The 13,135-nt window shown below is 39.4% G+C and overlaps 1 protein-coding gene across 2 annotated transcripts in view; it reads right to left on the bottom strand.

Annotated features, from left to right (window-relative positions):
* Positions 1-12,226, bottom strand: part of FAM241A (family with sequence similarity 241 member A) — a 46,447-nt gene extending 34,221 nt beyond the window's left edge. Inside the window, exons 1-2 of one of the 2 annotated variants that reach the window (XM_017881383.1) lie at positions 10,883-11,258; positions 8,769-8,827 (exon numbers count right to left, since the gene is read on the bottom strand). In XM_017881383.1, coding sequence (XP_017736872.1) covers positions 8,769-8,827; positions 10,883-10,985 — 162 coding nt within the window. In that variant the 5' untranslated portion in view covers positions 10,986-11,258. Of the gene's footprint in view, positions 1-8,768; positions 8,828-10,882; positions 11,259-11,503 lie in introns of those variants that run through there. The other variant, XM_017881384.1, reaches the window with a different exon arrangement.
* Positions 12,227-13,135: the final 909 nt, after the last annotated feature.

A 13,135-nucleotide genomic window follows, 5' to 3' on the forward strand; every position in this document is an offset into this window, starting at 1 on the left:
AAAGGATATGAACAGACATTTCTCAAAAGAAGACATTCATACAGCCAATAGACACATGAAAAAATGCTCATCATCACTCGCCATCAGAGAAATGCAAATCAAAACCACAATGAGATACCATCTCACACCAGTTAGAATGGCAATCATTAAAAAATCAGGAAACAACAGGTGTTGGAGAGGATGTGGAGAAATATTAAATTATCTTTATCTATTTAGAATAAGCCAAAAAAATTATTGGGTGTCTCTACGGCATTGTTTAGAACATTGTTAGTCTTCATGGTCTCTGAGTTATTTTAAAGTCTATAAATTACAGATAATTGAGAGCAATGCAAAAATATTCTTATCTACAGGAATAAATTCTGTTCCAGTTAAGGTTCAATTGACTTCCTTCTCTCTGCCTGTGGAAAAAGCCAGTTTTGAAATCCATTTCAACATATCTTCTCCATAAACATTTTAAGTTCTTTGATTTCTTCTTTGAAAAGGTTGTAACATTTACTGGGTTCCCTCTAAATAATGAGTTACATAAAATATTTAACACGTGTTCCTTTTATGTTTAATGAGAGCCATACTTTTACCTTTTTGAAAATTATAATTTAACATTGTCACAATTGAAATGGCTGATAAGAATTTTATTCACTGTCTTTCTACTAGCTCTGGGCTTCACTGACTATCTGGGTTTCTTACTATCCTATTTTCAAAAAAACAAAAAACAGAATTCAAAATTTAGAGCAACACAAGTTAATACCCCCAGTTTCTATGTGTATTAGCCTTTTACCTTCTTTATATTGTGATATTTTTAAATACAGCATTTCAAGGACTACATCCTTGCCTACAATTTTACAAATGTTTCACAGAAATCTTTTAAGCTCAATGCACAACTAACATCACTAGCTCCTCTTCTGTTAATTCTGATAAGAGGACATGTTCCTGTTATACACAAAGTCCAAGTTTCTCCCTCTTGAAAACTAATTTCTGTCATGGTAATTTCACATTTCTTCAGCAAAAACATCAATTGAGTTTTTACTAGCAAGTATGTTTTTGAATAGAAGTTTTGACAGATTCATCTGTAGTAGCTCAGAGATGCCCAAATAATTTTCTGAAACATTTGCCATATAATGTAATCTCTGTCCTCATGGGGACTGGACACACACTCTACATTTTAGAGTGTGCCTGTGGAGAGGTCAGTGAAGAGTGGCAGAGAATAAACATATTAACTAACAAGGAAGATAATTCCAACTAGCAAGAAGAGCTATGAGGAAAAGAAAACAGTCTAGTGGAAGAGAGGATTATGGGGTGGGAGGTTCTTTCCACAAAGTAGTCAGAGCTGAACTTTCTGAGAAAGTAATAGATATGCTGGGATATGAAGCCCTGCCAAGGGAAGATCTGGGGGAAGAGTTCCAGGTACATCACCTGAGATAGAATTGATCTGTCTGTGCTACTGCAGTGATTGTGACTGTCATCCACAATAAGAAATATACAGTATTGGCCGGGCGCGGTGGCTCAAGCCTGTAATCCCAGCACTTTGGGAGGCCGAGACGGGCGGATCACGAGGTCAGGAGATCGAGACCATCCTGGCTAACACGGTGAAACCCCGTCTCTACTAAAAAATACAAAAAACTAGCCAGGCGAGGTGGCGGGCGCCTGTAGTCCCAGCTACTCGGGAGGCTGAGGCAGGAGAATGGCGTGAACCCGGGAGGCGGAGCTTGCAGTGAGCTGAGATCCGGCCACTGCACTCCAGCCCCGGCGACAGAGTGAGACTCTGTCTCAAAAAAAAAAAAAAAAAAAAAAAAAAAATATACAGTATTATATATCCTGAACTAGTACATATTAAGTTCCACAAAGTGACACGCATACCATGTGTGATGTATTCTAGTAATTTCCATATTATCCTATCCTGTTTAAAATCCACTAAATTGATTTCATGGCCAAACACTAGCTTGGTAGTTTAGGGCTTTTAAGCATGGATTTGAATCTCAACTCTGCAACTTTCTAGCAGCTATACTTTCACTGTTACTTAACCTCCTTGCTCTGCAATTTGTACATGTTAAAGTAGGGGTAATAATAGTATCTGTTCATAAGGTTTGATATCATATTTCCTTCTAGAAATACTGAACTAGCTTATACCTCTAATTTTTAGTGTATTTTATACACTATATCTCATATAGCCATATAGTATTTTATACACTGTATCTCTAAACCCACACCTTTCATCTTTTTAATCTTTGACAACTTGACAGGTGAAAAATCATGCCTAATTGTTTTAATTTGCATTTCTTTTCTTTCTAGTGAGGCTGGACATATTTTCCTATTTATTGGACTCTATAAGAAGTTGCAGTTTTCATTTCCTACAAAACATTAAAAAATGATATAATTAAATGTAAAAATTTACTACCTATATAAGGCTTCATCTAATAACAGCATTATATTATATATTACATAATTTATAACTTCTTTATCATTATAACTTGTCATTTATCAGTAAATGAAAATTATAGCATAGCCATTGTTTTCATACTTACCTCGCCACTAATTACGTACAAGAACAATAAAAGAAAAGATTTTTTTGAGGGGGATGGGATAAAACCAAATGGAATTTCCAACTGACCTTAGTCTAATTGAAATGATTATAAACTGAAAATATTCAAAATTTGCATCATTTTTCATTTTAACTACCGGGATTCAATATTTTTAAATTACTAAGTCCATAAATGGCAAACTACAACAAATGAAACCACCAGGTATGTTCAAAAAGATACACTCAATTTAGTAATATCTAACAAACATATTGGAACAATCTGCTATTGTAGTGACAGAAATGGTTCTGCAATGGAAAAATAATAAGAGAAGGGCTTTCTCATAAACTAATGATATATGATAGTGGCCACGAATTCAAGAATATGCCTAACTGAAGCCTCTTTTTTGGGGCGGGGCCGGGGTGGGGTGGTGGGTGCAGAGTTTTGCTCTGTCGCCCAGGCTGGAGTACAGTGGCATGATCTCAGCTCACTGCAACCTCTGCCTCCTGGGTTCAAGCGATTCTTTTACCTCAGCCTCCTGAGTAGCTGGGATTACAGATGTTCACCACCACACCCAGCTAATTTTTGTATTTTTTTGTAGAGGTGGGGTTTCACCATGTTGGCCAAGCTGGTCTCGAACTCCTGGCCTCAGGTCACCTGCCTCAGCCTCCCAAAGTGCTGGGATTACAGGCATGAGCCACCGTGCCTTGCCCAAGCCTCTTTTTGATTTCAAACTGCAGGTTAAGAAATTTCTACATTTTATACTTTTTCAAAAACCTCCTTTTTTTAATAAAAAAATATGAAATCTCTGGTGACATTACTTAGTACCTTGTATATGCAGGACAATATGCTAGATGCTACAACAAGATGGGTGAACTTATTCGTTAAAAGTAGCCAGGCTGGGCACAGTGGCTCATGCCTGTAATCCCAGCACCGTGGAAGGCCGAGGCAGGCAGATTGCTTGAGGCCAGCAGTTCATAACCAGCCTGGGCAACATGGCGAAACTCCATCTCTACTAAAAATACAAAAAGTCAGGCATGGTGGTATGCACCTGTAGTCCCAGGAACTTGGTAGGCTGAGGCACAAGAATTGCTTGAACCTGGGAAGTGGAGGTTGCAGTGAGCTGAGATCCTACCATTGCACTCCTGCTTGGGCAACAGAGGAAAACTCTGTCTCAAAAATAAACAGAAATAAATTAAAAAAAAAAAAAAGTATCAAATTTAGGGAAAAAAAGTAGTCAAAATCAAGTATCTCTCCTGAAAAATGACTTTCCTTCTCAATTCTCAATTTGTGGCAGTGAAAATTTCACTTCTGTTGTTATTACCTCTAAAACTCATGGAATAAGAAATCCTCAATTCAGTCAGACTGATGGAATTCACAATCACACAACATCAAACTTAAATTCCCTACCTCTGTAGACCATCTGCAGACATTTAAGTAAAACTTTAATCAAGAGGATTAAATTTTTGTTTAATCAAAACAAAAATTAAATTATTTTGGATTAATTGGAAGAGGAAATAAAAGAAATTCTCAAACACAGATATTTAAAAAGTTACATGAAAATAAATATAGTGAAAACCACAATGGGAATTTAACTTTCTTAACATTATGTTTAGATATTAAGTATTAATAATAATTTTATCCTTTATTTTCCATAAAGTTAAAAACATTTGTACCTTGCTTTCCTTTTGATTAGAACCCTGATAAGCTACAGTTGTTGCCATAAGAAACTAGCAAGAAATAAAGCCAATCACTTCCTCTTCCTATGCCAAGATAAGACTCAGCTGCCAATGAAGTTAAATGGTTGTGGGGAGGGGGGAACACTGGGTATAGGGAAAAAGATTAGAAGATACAAAGTATCTTCTGCATCAGGTTAGTTAGAAACTTGGCTGATCTGCTCAAAAGAAGCTACACTTCAAATATCTTATTAATTCTCTTAAACACACAAACACAATGAAATAAAACATAACTAGTAGAAACAAGGGTTTTGGAGATAGGTGGCTGTTACTGCAAGATAAGATGATGACTCCAGAAAAGACAGAAAATGAGGATAGTTTTGCTAAGTCTTAAAGAACACATGAATGGAGACACAGAACTTCTACATATTTTGGTTACAGCAAGACTGATGTCATGGTACTTTTAGTTTTTCCCTTTAATCTTGCCTTATCTCTTCTTTTGAATAGGAAACTGAGAACAGTTTGTACAGAGGAGGTGGGTATTTTTCCTTTCAAGGATTAGTGAGCAACAAGGGGAAAAAAAAAAACAACTAGAGATCTACATAAAAAACAACATAATTTAGGTTGACAGGTTTACTTTTTTCTTTAAAGATTGTGAAAAAATGTATTTAATGTTTAGAAAAGACAATCTTAACACTTTGTTCAATAAATATTCTATAAATTTGAGAATTACATGTACTAAAAACAGTTCTATGATGTGTTAGTTGAGGGAAATAAGAGGAGGAAAATCAGAGAAAAAGACAAAAAATAGAAAAGGTGAGGGAAAAATAAGGAGCAAATATTTATTGAGGGCCTACCTCCCATGTGTTAAGGCATTTTACATACAAAATGAGACTGAATCTTCATAAAAACTTTAAGAAGTGGGTAGCATTATACCCATTACAAATGAGGAAATTGAATCTCTGAGGGATTAAGTAATCAGGATCACGGGGGCTAATAAAGTAGTAAAACCAGGATTCAAAATTAGATCTGTCATACTTCAAACCCCTTTTCATTGTTTCATAATGCTCAGCTTCTGTAAAGAAGTGGAAGAGGTAGGGGAAGATGTATGCAGAAGAAGAGAAAGTGGTCGAGATGGGTGGAGAAGGATAAAACACATGGGACAATAAGACTCAACAGGGACAGAAAGTAGGTGGTTGGTAGGAAAGAAAGGCAGAAAAGGAATGTGCGAGAAAGCAAAATAACAGCAAGTTGCATTTGAGGAGTTGCTAGAAGAGACACAGAGAAAAGGGATCATTTGGAAGTCTGTTTAAAATACAGGTTTCAAGCAAATAAACAATTTTAAACTATCTATTGGAATATCTATTATCAGAGTAATTACTTTTGACAACTCAAAGGACTTTAACCCTTACATATTTTGAGTATTGTTTCTCAACTTTGGCACTATTGAAATTTTGTGCCTGACAATACTTCGCTGTAGGGGACTATAGCATTATAGGATGTTTAGCAGCATTCCTGGCCTTTTCATATTAGATGTCAGTACCACCCCCTTAGTCTCAACAATAAAAAAAATGTCCAGACATTGTCAAATGCCTCCTGTGGACAAAACGCCCCCAGTTGAGAACCACTGATTTAGAAATTCCAGTCAGGATGATTTTAAAAAAATGAACAAAAGATGCCTATCAAATGCAAAATTATTCCCTGAGTTACTCTAGTGACTGGATGTCCTTAGGAACAAGATGAGATTAAGTTAGGGCAGAATTCATCTAAGTTCATAGCACTTGTTACAATATTGCTTGCAAACTGCTTTTAAAATATGTGCAAGGAAGTGAGTATAAGCTAGTATTTAGTTTTGAACTACACAATCTAAAGAAGGGCAGAAAATTTGTCAGACTGTTCTTCCATCATGTAATGTGCTTTTTGTATTTATGAAACAAACAAAAAAAACTAGCTTTGGTGTTCAGACACCTGGGTTCTAGTCTGCTCTAGCATGAGTTAGCTGTAGGACCTACAGCAAATAATGTGGCCTAGGGAACAACTATTGGCTTCTCATATTTTACCAAGAGTTTAAATATACACTTCTAAGAAAATAGTTAAACAACTTCATATGTATGTATTACTGATACTATGTTGAAGGGCAAGTGTGGTGAATACAGTATCTTGACTTGCTTATTCTCCATTCCCTTGCCAAAATGTGGTCCATGGGCACAGCATCAGTATCACTTAGGAGCTTGTAGAGATGCAAAATCTCAGACCTCACTCCAAACCAACTGAATCAAAATCTGCATTTAATAAGAGATGATTCCTATGCACATTAAAGATGAGGAATACTTGTGTCAGTTTCCATTGCTATAAAAAAATCAGACACAGATAATATAGCACTGGATAATTTATAAAGAAGAGAGGTTTATTTGGCTCATGGTTCTGCAGGCTGTACAGAAAACATATTGCTGGCATCTGCTTCTGGTAAGGGCCTTAGGAAGCTTACAAGCATGGTGGAAAGTGAAGGGAGAGCAGGCAGTGTCACATGGCAAGAAGGAGGGAGGGAGGGAGGGAGGGAGATAGAGGGAGAGAGAGAATAAGAGGTTCCAGATTCTTTTAAACAACCAGATCTGGTGTGAACTAAGTGGGTGACAATTTACCTATCACCAAAGGGATAGCACTAAGCCATTTATGAGGGATCTACCCCCATGATCAAAACACCTCTCATGAGACCCCACCTCCAACACTGTAGATCACTCTTCAGTATAAAATTTGGAGGCAACAAACATCTAAACTATATTAACACTATTCTATTCTGCTTTTCTCCTAAGGTGTTTTTCTAATTGCAAAGGCTGGAAAACTTAAAATTGCCTTTCTCAGATTTTGTTTCAGTTAGGACTTTGGTTCAAAATTAGGTCTAACAGCTAACACTCACATGCTAGCTATGTGCCAGAGACTGCTCTAAGTACATCTCACGTATTATTAACTCATATAATCCTTCCAATAATCCTATGAAGTTGATACAATTATTTCCATTATGCAGACACAGAAACTGAAGCCCAGAGAGGTTACTTGCCTAAAGTTACAGTCAATAAAAGGCAAACCCAGGTATCCCTGATCTGGAATCTGTACTGTTAATCATATTTCTACTGACAGATAAAAAGGCATGGGCCCCCTCACTGACCCCCCATTTTGTTTCTTTTTTACAGCTCATCTCATGGAACACACTTTGGCAAGTGCTGTTACAGAAGTTCCTTCATTTATTTACTTAAATTTATCTATGAGCCAGCATTGTTCTAAAAGTTCTAGGCATTGCAAAAGGCAAGAAATAGAAATGAGACATTGTCATTTGAAAGGAAGCAAAATCATTCTTATCTATAAACTGGATAATTATATACCTAGAAGATGCAAAAAATCAAGTCTAAGAGATACACTAGTATTTATTAGTACCAGTATAAAATTTAGAAAGGTGGCCAGTTAAAATGAAATACATAAAAGTCAATAGCTAGACACCAGAAATAAATGATATGGAAAAAATCCTTTTCATAATACCAACAAAAATAAAAAAACTTAATATAGACTTTAATATAATTCTTAATACGATAAAAGATTATACAGCATGATTTATAAAAGAAAGCTTGAAGCAACTTCAATGTGCGGTGTTAGGGGAATGAATTATTTGGCAGTCCTAAAGAGAGTTTTCACATAGGATTTCCATAACATGGGAAAATGACACAACCTTTTGTAAAAGAAGACACAAAATTCTATTTATATTAAAACATGTTAAAAATACGTGTGTGGCTGGACACAGAGGCTCAGACCTGTAATCCCAGTACTTTGGGAGGCTGAGATGGAAGGACTGCTTGAGGCCAGTAGTTTGAGATTAGCCTGCACAACATAGCAAAACCCTATCTCAAAAAAAAAAAAAAAAAAAGTGTGTATATATGCATATACACATAGACAAATGAATATACTGTAGTAATACCAAATGTTTCATATTTGATATCAAAATATTATTCAGAGTGGGATTTCAAAGGCTTTTTTCTTCTTTAGATCTTTTTATAGTTCTAATTTTCCAAAGCACACATTACCTTTATAATCATAAAGATGTTAAAGCTAGAGTTAATAATTCTAAAGTCAATCTAAGGATAATGGGACTTCCCTATTCTCTAGGTAAGAGGGTCATGTTAGGTTATTTCAGATTGTAAGTGACCTGTACATTGTGCCACATCTAATCAGATGCTATTGACATTTAAGATATATAATAACGGACTGGAAATGTTTAGCCTTCCAGCTATGCATCAAGGCACAGAAATTCTTACGTAAAGCCACCTGGCATTCACCCTCAGGAACATACTTGGATCATCTCTCATGCACACAATTACCAACATATATATGGAATAGCTATGTCCTGTCTCTTCAGTTCCTTGGGCATTCCTTGAAATTCCTTCTTTCCCTTGCTTCTCTCTCTTTAGACACCTGATCCTACTTCAAACCCGGCACAGTTTCTTCATCTATGGGACTTGACTCATTCTCCCAATGCCTTCTTTCTTAAGTGACTTGATTTTAACCAGGCCTCCTTTGTCAGTCGCCCTACCTGGAAAGACTCAGGCCAGGACAGAGGAACCTTCATTTTTTGCTCAAATGGAGTAGCATCTAAGGACAAATTGTAAAAAATGATGCAGACAATATCTTAACTAGTAATAAAACACCTATGTTAATACTAGCATTTCAGTATTATATGAAATAAATAACAAAATAAAGATACATTTTGTTCCGATATTATAATAACAAGCTGATCGAAGAGCCTTCCAGGTTAAGGAAAAGGAATGAACCTTTCAGATAGAAGTTGAAAGAAAAATCAGTGAAGGAAGGGATGTATGTGGAGGAGGCTTTAGCTTGAGAAATAGCCCAAGAAAGAAACCTCCATCAAATTATCAGGAAAGAGCAAACTCTGTGAGGGGAATAGAAATAGAAAGGGACTTAATACAGAAAATTAGGTGTTGACAAAATCACTGAAAGAGTTAGAGGAGCACAAGTCAGGTGCCTCTGGAGTTACTGAGTTCAAGAGCATACAACCATAGCTCTTTTCCGGGTTAGAAGGAGCGCCTCTGCTAGCTCCTGCCTCTAATTTCCTCTCAATATCCATGAGCCTATCCATGACTCTGGAACACCAAGTGAGCGTGCCAAGTAGAAAAGACGGCAGGAAGATGGCCTCTGTCTCATTTCCAGCTAATTAGTTTTCGTTCTGTTTCTGTTTATATCATTGTTTTCATGGAAAAGTTCACTTTAAGTTCTAAATCATTAACTTAGAAACCAATCTTTCAAAAATATTCCATTTGTAATCTGGCGTCCTTGTATCCTTAAAACAACCAACAAGACAAACAAAAATCATCTCCCTAAATAAAAGCTAAATAAAACGAGTCCTTGGGATATGTTCCATTGTTGTTAATTACATTTCTCCCTCAAATATCTTCACACATGTAATGCATAACAGTTTTACATTTACAGGACTTGAAAAAAAACAGCCAGGCTTTATGATAATATTACCAAGAAACGATTTATCAGAAAAGTTTGCTTTTTACACCAATGGGTTGGGTTGCACCAAGTTTTGCTTATTTTGGCTTCTTGACAAAATCTTCTTTGGTGCTAGTAGTAGGTAATGCCTATCTCAGAAGTGATTTTCAATTATTGTGTATGGGGGCTTCGAATAAATTAATAAATTTTGAGGCAAAAAGAGAATGATAAAATAACACTTCAAAGGAGTACAGGAAATGAACTTTCATGACATTCAATGAAGGAGCAGGTATGCAAAGTGATACCTGTTTTCTAAGATACACATTTCATTTTTTGTTTTATCTTTTTACTTTGTAACATAAGCAATTCTGTGCTATTAGTGATGTCTACATAATCATACTAATGAAGTGCACAGAAGCTTAAATGAAGTATTTTATATGCTCCCTTACAACCATTTGAAAATTTACTTTGGAAACCCCTGCTCAGATGCAACCCCTCCCCACCCCCAAAGGAATTCTTGTGCTGTCTTCTTCACTTTTCCAGTTGAGCAATTTAAGCTAGAGGAAACCAAGCCCTTGAGCAACTGAGTACAGTTAACGGGAAAAACCACTAGGAATGGAATCAGAAGAACTAGCTACCAAATTATTTGCTTGAGTCATTTTCTCTTATATTGTCACAGATGAAAAATTACACTCCACGTGGTGATCAAACCTAACGCTAAGGCATATTTTGTGTGCTACACAGTGTTACTGTTTCCTAAGTAACCTATTGAAACAATATAAGGTACACATCTATTAACGCATTTAGTGATGATACTGGAATTTGTGAAATGTGACAGAAAGGATAAATGAAGAAAGATGAGGAGAGACAGGCATTAATTGTTCTAACAGTACAGGCTGTAATAAAGGCCAATAATCATTTGAATTCCTGCTCCTTAACGTGATTCTAAAGATCAGCTTACTTCAGGTATTTGGAAAGTCTAAATACTGTATTTGCTGTAGAAAATTCATCCAACATACAATTCAATTTTAAAATTAAACCTTTTGCCTAATCTTTAAGGTATCTGATGTTATAATGACCATTATCACACTTTATTTAAATGAGATCAAACTCAGCGAGTTTAAAAAATTACCCAACTTCTCTTTTCCCTTATTATGGCTGGCCTCTTATACTTCTCTTTAGTATAATACTAACCGAAAGCAATATTCTTGCCTCTCCACTTTTTAACTGAAGCTTTGATCTCATCTGTGTTTACGTGAAGAACTTGCTCTGGGAGAGTCCCTGTCAAGACATCCATTGTAACACCCGCTCCTACTCATGCTTTCAGCGCTGCCCTTGGACGGAATCCACCCACACCTTCCAGACACGCTAGGTGTGGGCTCAGAAACGCAAGATGGAGGGCGGGAGGGGAGTCCCGGCGCAAGGCACGGACTCGAAGTTGAAAAAGAAGTGTTTACAAGTGAGGCTTTTAAATAAATCACCGCTATGGAGGGCATTTCCTCCGAGCCCTGGGCGCCGGCCTGAGAATCCTCTGCCGGACGCCAGGGGACTGGCCACGCTGACCCCGTCAGACACGCGACCCCGGGGCGGCGCTGGCGTCCGCACTCGCGCGACCCCGCGGTTCCTCCCGGGAGCGCCGTCTAACCGCTCCCGGCGGCGGCTTCCCAGAGAGCCAGAGAGGGCCGGCGGAGCCAGTGCCCCACGCGGCGGCAGAGCTGGCGGCGGGCGCGCGGCGGCCCGGCCCTTCCCTCCACCGCTGGGCCGGGGCTCGCGCCCCGACCCTGACGCTCCGCCGACGCCCTCCCCGGCGCTCACCTGCTCGTTCTCTCTCAGCCGCTGTCCGCGCCGCCGCGGGCTCGCCCCGGGATCCCGCTCGGTCCCTGCCGCCGCCTGCTCCGCCAGCGCGTCCCCGTCCTCGTCGCGCTCCAAGCCGTCGCCGCCCCGCAGCAGCTCCCCGACTGAGCACATCCCGCCACCAACTCCTGCCGCCCTGGACAGCCGCCGGAGGACCACGCCGCGACGCACCAGGGAGCGCCGCCGCCCGAGGGCTGCCCTGGGATCCGCCGTACCCGCCGCTGACAGGAGCCTCCGGAGCGCGCCCCGCCGGCCTGGGCGCCTGAAGTACCAGCCCGGCCCCTCCTGTCACTGGCTCGCCCAACCCCCGGCCGTCGGGGCGGAGCCATACAGGGGAGGGGTCAAGACAGGGGGCGGGGCCAACGAGGTGTGTGTGTGTGTGTTGGGGGGGTGTGTGAGAGATTGAGAGGCCGACAGACTGAGAAGAAGGGGGTTGTGTGAAAAACTATGGACATAGACTGCATGAGGGAGATTATACACGATGAGAGAGGCTGTGTGTATTTATGAGGGACATTGTGCGTGTGTAAGAAACCATTAGTGTGAGAGAGACGTTGAGCGTCATTTGTGTGTGTGAGAGAGATTCTATAGAAAAGAAACTGCATATAAGAGATTGTATGTACTTTGGGAGGCCGAGGTGGGCGGATTGCTTGAGCCCAGGAGTTGGAGACCAGCCTGGGCAACCCCGTCTCTACTAAAAATACAATTAGCCAGGCGTGGTGGTGGCATTTTGGTTCCAGCTACTCAGGAGGCTGAGGTGGGAGGATCTCTTCAGCCCGGGAAGTCGAGGCTGCAGTGAGCAGAGATCACACCACTGCACTCCAGCCTGGGTGACAGAGCCAGACCCTGTCTCAAAGAGAGAGAGAAAGAGAGAGAGAGAGATTGTATGTGTATGCAAGAGACTGTGAGAGAGAGAGAGTGTATGAGGGAACAACAGAAACTGAGAGAGATCAAGTGTGAAAGAGAAACTAGTGTGAGAGAGCCAGTAGATATATTTAAGAGAGAGTGCATGTATGTAAGAGATGAGTGTGTGTGGGTTTGCATGTGAGAGAGAAACACACATACACCCAGTTACACTCTCCAGCAGGGTCCCCCTGTTCTTGCCTGAGTACCTGCCCATCCTTTTCAAGGAACACACATTTCACTGTCCCTCTTGTTCCTTTAGCCTCCTTTCCTAGTGTCTCACTGAAGGTCTGTGTATTTGTCCCTTTCTGTGGAGTGCTTCCTCGTGTGTGTACTTTGTTGGAGCCTTGCGTCGTTTGATGGTGTATCAAATGGTGTATCTTTCTATAACTGGGTAAGAATACATCTTTCTTAGTGGGTGGTAAGGGGAATATATCCAATTTGTAATTTTTTTGTACTACCCTATCCATTTTGTTCAAGGAAAATGGAGGGGTGTTTAAATAAAATACCATATTTTTTTCTGTGTGTGCCTTATCTGTACATTGAGAAAACGATGGGTTATTGTATAGGTAAAATATCAGAAAAGTAAATATGGAAAGTAAACATGTGTACACATGGAGAAGAGTAAGAGTTATTTGGGACCTTCTATTAAAATGTTTTCAGGCTCAGAAAAGGAATTAAAATAGGCAGAAT

This window comes from Rhinopithecus bieti, unplaced genomic scaffold (assembly GCF_001698545.2).
Source record: "Rhinopithecus bieti isolate Rb0 unplaced genomic scaffold, ASM169854v2 scaffold_12077, whole genome shotgun sequence".
In the NCBI taxonomy this organism is placed as follows: domain Eukaryota; kingdom Metazoa; phylum Chordata; class Mammalia; order Primates; family Cercopithecidae; genus Rhinopithecus; species Rhinopithecus bieti.